The sequence below is a fragment of the Gavialis gangeticus genome, unplaced genomic scaffold, assembly GCF_001723915.1.
Source record: "Gavialis gangeticus isolate Ggan-Ray unplaced genomic scaffold, GavGan_comp1, whole genome shotgun sequence".
Taxonomy (NCBI): domain Eukaryota; kingdom Metazoa; phylum Chordata; order Crocodylia; family Gavialidae; genus Gavialis; species Gavialis gangeticus.
Genome location: NW_017729025.1, coordinates 130,168,403 through 130,173,068, shown reverse-complemented (window position 1 = coordinate 130,173,068; position 4,666 = coordinate 130,168,403). Strand labels below are relative to the sequence as shown.

The following is a 4,666-nucleotide window of genomic DNA, read 5'->3' as shown; positions in this document are numbered from 1 at the left end:
CCTAAAGCATCGGTCTCAAAAGTAATTCAGTCCCTGTGAGTTTGATCCCTGTGGGGCTTCTCATGGGCATGATGATCTGTGAGTGATGGCAGCAGCAGAGCTGCTGTATCAGCGCAGCTCCAGAATCCAGGGGTTAACATGGCCACCACTTCCTCTGCTGTTGGTGATTTTAGTCACCAACATTAACTACTAACCTCAAATTCAGTATCAGGGTCAAAGGTGGAAAAAATAATGTTAATTCTTTGGGTTCCAGAGCTACACTGATGCAGCAGTTCCAGCCATAGGCCCCACAGGCCAAATCCAGATCATGGAGGTGGATCATCCAGCTCACAAGAAGCCCTGTTGGCCACATGACCCATTCAAATGCAGCTCACAGTCTGTATTGTTGACACCACTGACCTAATATAATTGTGGGCCTTCCTGCAATCCACATGAATATCCAATCTTTTTTTTAATCCTGCTTAGGTCTCAGCTTCCTTGATAGAGTATGGGAATGGTTTCCACAAGCAAATGGTTCCTGCCCCAGCAATTTGACAATCAAATATCATATTCCTGTTAATACCTACTACCTACACATGCACTTTGGTTCTGAGAGTTGCAGGTCTCACATACATAAATTAGTCATGTGTGGAGTCTAAGATGGCATACAGAAATTGTAGAGATAATGATAGACAAGATGAGGGAAGAAAGAAATGTTATAGAGTATTTGTTTTAATTTGAATAATTTGATTATTAATTATTATTTGATCCATAACAATCCCCACTTTTATTTACTTAGCCCCATGCTTAGAGTCATGCCGTCACCTCTGCCTGTTTGGTATATGCTGTTACTCTTAGCTTGTTATCCTTTGCTGTTACTTAAATATTTTAATTTTATTTAACACTTATCTCTCTTGCTGTTTATGGAGTTAGTTTTAATTTTAGCCCTTCCTATTTCAATTATGAAACTATTTTGGTTTTCCTATCTTTATATTGTATTTTGTTTTTGCTATTTTTAAACTTAAAGCTCTATTTTATTTTTATGTGTAAGTAACCTTTACCAATTTTTGGATTAATTTATGCCCTATGAGTAGAGAAGTCAATGTGATGGCTCAATGTGCACCAAGGTAGGCCTGTATTTAAGCCTTTACAAAACTAGTGCCCTATTGATTATGAAGATAGTCTGCCACCTTTTGTCATGTTGATTAGCTACCTATACTCTCTGGGTAGACCCAGTGATTCCCCTCAGATAAGACACTTTCCATGTAACAGTTGCAGAATCCTGCCCTAAATTATTTTTTTAGCCTCACCTTTTTTAGAACTGTTTCTATTTCAACTCATTGCTTGCTTGTCTTTTTTAAATATAAGGGTTAAATGTTGAAAATAAAAGGGACACAAAGAGAAATTCAGAAATTAGCAGCAGTGGAGATGAGCAAGCTATGAACATCTCTTGATATATGTTTGTGAACTACATAGCTCAGTGGAGTTGCAGTCTTGCCTGGGGCCTCTAGGCTTTACTGTAATTCAAATAAATAAGAATAAAATGCCCTAGCTGCTCAGTGACTTACAGACAAGAGTTTGCTTGGACAGACACAATGCTATGGCTGTTTTCATTGTGATTTAGTTTTGAAGAGTACATCCATATAAGCTTTGTCCAGATCAATGGGTTTCTTTTGCACAGCTGCCCGCAGGTGCTCAGGGAGGAGCCTCCGTCTTCGGATTTCTCCCAGGACATCATCCTTCTTTCGGGGTCTACCATCCACCAGCGCTTCAGGTGCACTGTGCACATCCTGCAGTTTTAACTGAAGCCAGTCCTGTCTCTCCACAGTATGCAGGTGTTCCCCCAGGTTGTGCATCAGTTGCATCTCACTCACTGACCGCTTCCTGTAGGAAAGAAGAACAAAGAAACAGACTCTTAATGGTCTGCCCCCGAATTCTTGATCTCTATCAAAGCCCTGGATTGGAAACTTTTGGGATACAGTGCAGTGCAAGATGCATTTGCAGAACCTGGCCTTTTACTCAATAAGGGATGTACTGTTATCTAGCACAATGAAAAATTATGATTTAATTAGTAGCAGATTTATTAGTGTGAGGAGGCTCAGAAGTTTGAAACAGCCTAGTTTGTATTGTGTAAGTATTGGGTACTACCATATTTATTCGGATTATAATTGTATTTATGTAATTGATCAATACCATGAAAATAAAATATATTGCTAAAAACACCTCCAAGCTCAAAAATGTATGACAATATACTTACGTCACTGATCTTCCATCAGACTTTGTAAAGAAACAAATTGCATATAAAATGATAGCAATCTTGGTCATATCTTTAATAGAAATCATGTTAGCTGTAAGACAGAAAGAAAGACAAAAATTGGTGAATCTGTTTCAAATAATTTCCAACTAATTAAGCAAAGGGAGCAATTTGGATAACATATAGGGCAAAGTCTTAAAGGCAGGCATATTCAGAAAGCGACTGAGAAATGTTTTTCATGTGTAATGACTAGAATAAGGGACTTGGGATTGTGAAGAACTGACTTCTATTCTTAATTTTGCCAGTGACTTTGGCAAGTCTTGTAACTTCTGTGAGCTTCAATTTCCCCATTTATCATGTGGTAATAATACTAACCTAACCCTTAACATCTTTGGATGCAAAGCATCAATAGTTGCAAAATATTATGGTTATGATTTATTATTCATTTCTATCTCATTGAGAAGATATTTTTAAGTACTTTGAAATACTTCTTTACATCCACGATGCCCACGGTAGCATTCTTTTATGTTTCCTGTGTCTCAGTGGGCATGTTTACATGTTCATTAATGAGCCTTAGATACTGCACATTTAGTTTAGTACTTCTTTAATAAAGTACTAACTAAACACACAGTACCTAGAGTTACTGTGCAGTTGCATTGGTGCACAGTTATTTAGTGACATTTACTGTGCATTAGCCTAATAGCACTGCACAGTAGGCTATTAGCATGGTTTTTGCTGTGACATGCTACTGCACAGTGTTATAAGGGTAATGCACAGTAAGCGTCTGGTGTTAGATGCACCCAGTGAGTTGCATTTTCTGATTTTCCTGACAGAACTAAGAATTTGATTTAACTCTAAGCCAGTTTCACACTGGTATAATTCTACTGAATACAGTGGTATTATTCCCCATTTTGACTTATGTAAGTGGGATAGTAATTAGTAGGGATCCTGGTTTTCTCTGAAATAGAAAAAACCCATTTTTGGATTAAAAGAGTAACACAAAATCCACATTTTTCCATGATCAAAATGAAACATCACAATATATATATATATCCATGATTAAAATGAAACATCATTAATATATATATCTATCTATCATACATTTTAATCATATATTTCCATGTACATGCATACATATATGTGTACTACTATTCATAATTTCATAGCATATTAATTGTTAACAACCATAAAAAGTATAATTTTACTTTCATTCAATATGTTTAACATAATCAGAAACAGACTAAAAGTGTGCAGCCTGAAATATCTTTTGAAACAAAATCAATTGTGTAAAATAAAAGAAAATATAGCATACTTACCAAGTAATATCTTAAACAGGTCTCTGCTTCAGATATGTCAGCAGCTGACTGTCTTTGGAGTCGAGTATATTTAAAGACTACTGAATTGGTCTAGTGGACCCCTTAAATGTAACTTTAAAATAGAACTTCTAAGCAACTAAGAAGCCCTTTTATTGTCTCAGTTGATGTCACTCCCAGCACACACCCCCTGACCCTCATGTACCCACCCTCTTATGGTTTTGTTAATTGCGCATTTAAAGAAAGAGAAAAGAAAGGTTTAAGATAAAAGAAAGTATCCTGGGTAACCCTGAAGAGGTTTGACTTTTGGGGAATCTGATTTTGGGTTAGGAAGAAAATGCAAGTAAGGTAATTATCAATGACTGAATTTATTGATCAACTTTAAATGTTAATGACTCCACAGATGACTAAACACAGTAACCTTTTAAAGCAGAGTACAATGACCATATGAAGTAAATCCCACGTTACAGGAGCCTTTACTAAATAAGACCCATTCAATTTTGACCCTAAATATCTTATTCCAGATTATTATGTTATTCTCTAAAAAGAAAAACTAAGTATTTTCAAAGGATAATTTCAGTTCAACATTGAAAATTGCTTTGAATGCACCTGTTGCAAAATAGAACTGATTAAAAATAGTAAAATGGATGAAATATTCGCGCAGCTTTTTTTAACTAGCTAAATTGCCATTTCTACTAGAAACACTGTTTTAATTTTACAAAAGGAATACTCACCCTTTTTATTCCTTACCTTTCTAACAAAGTAACAATTGTGAGGACAGATCATTTCAATTGGATAGCATGGCCCCTGTTCAACAGAGTACTTAATCACATTTATAACTTGAATCATGAGAGTAGTTCCATAGAGTTGCTGAATTTGGGTCATGGTCTTGATTAAATACCATTTTTTAGAAAATTAAAAAATATTGCCAAGAACTTTGAATCAGTGTAGCCTTTGATAAAATTTTAGCATTAACATGAATATATACATAGATACATGTATGTTATATATTAAAGACTGACTTTATCTCACCATCTCTGTATAACTTCAGACACTTCAGAGTTCAATTCTGAAGTCCAGGAAAGCAAGGTAGGATCCTAAAGTATATGTATTAAGCAGC

General features: G+C 35.6%; 1 protein-coding gene across 1 annotated transcript; it reads right to left on the bottom strand.

Moving 5' to 3' along the window:
* Window positions 1-1,589: 1,589 nt before the first annotated feature.
* On the bottom strand, window positions 1,590-2,322 carry PTH (parathyroid hormone). The gene is made up of 2 exons (XM_019519966.1): window positions 2,237-2,322; window positions 1,590-1,863 (listed from the first exon to the last, which is right to left on the bottom strand). Exons 1-2 carry the CDS (start codon window positions 2,320-2,322, stop codon window positions 1,590-1,592), a joined length of 360 nt encoding a protein of 119 aa, XP_019375511.1.
* Between the last annotated feature and the right edge of the window lie 2,344 nt (window positions 2,323-4,666).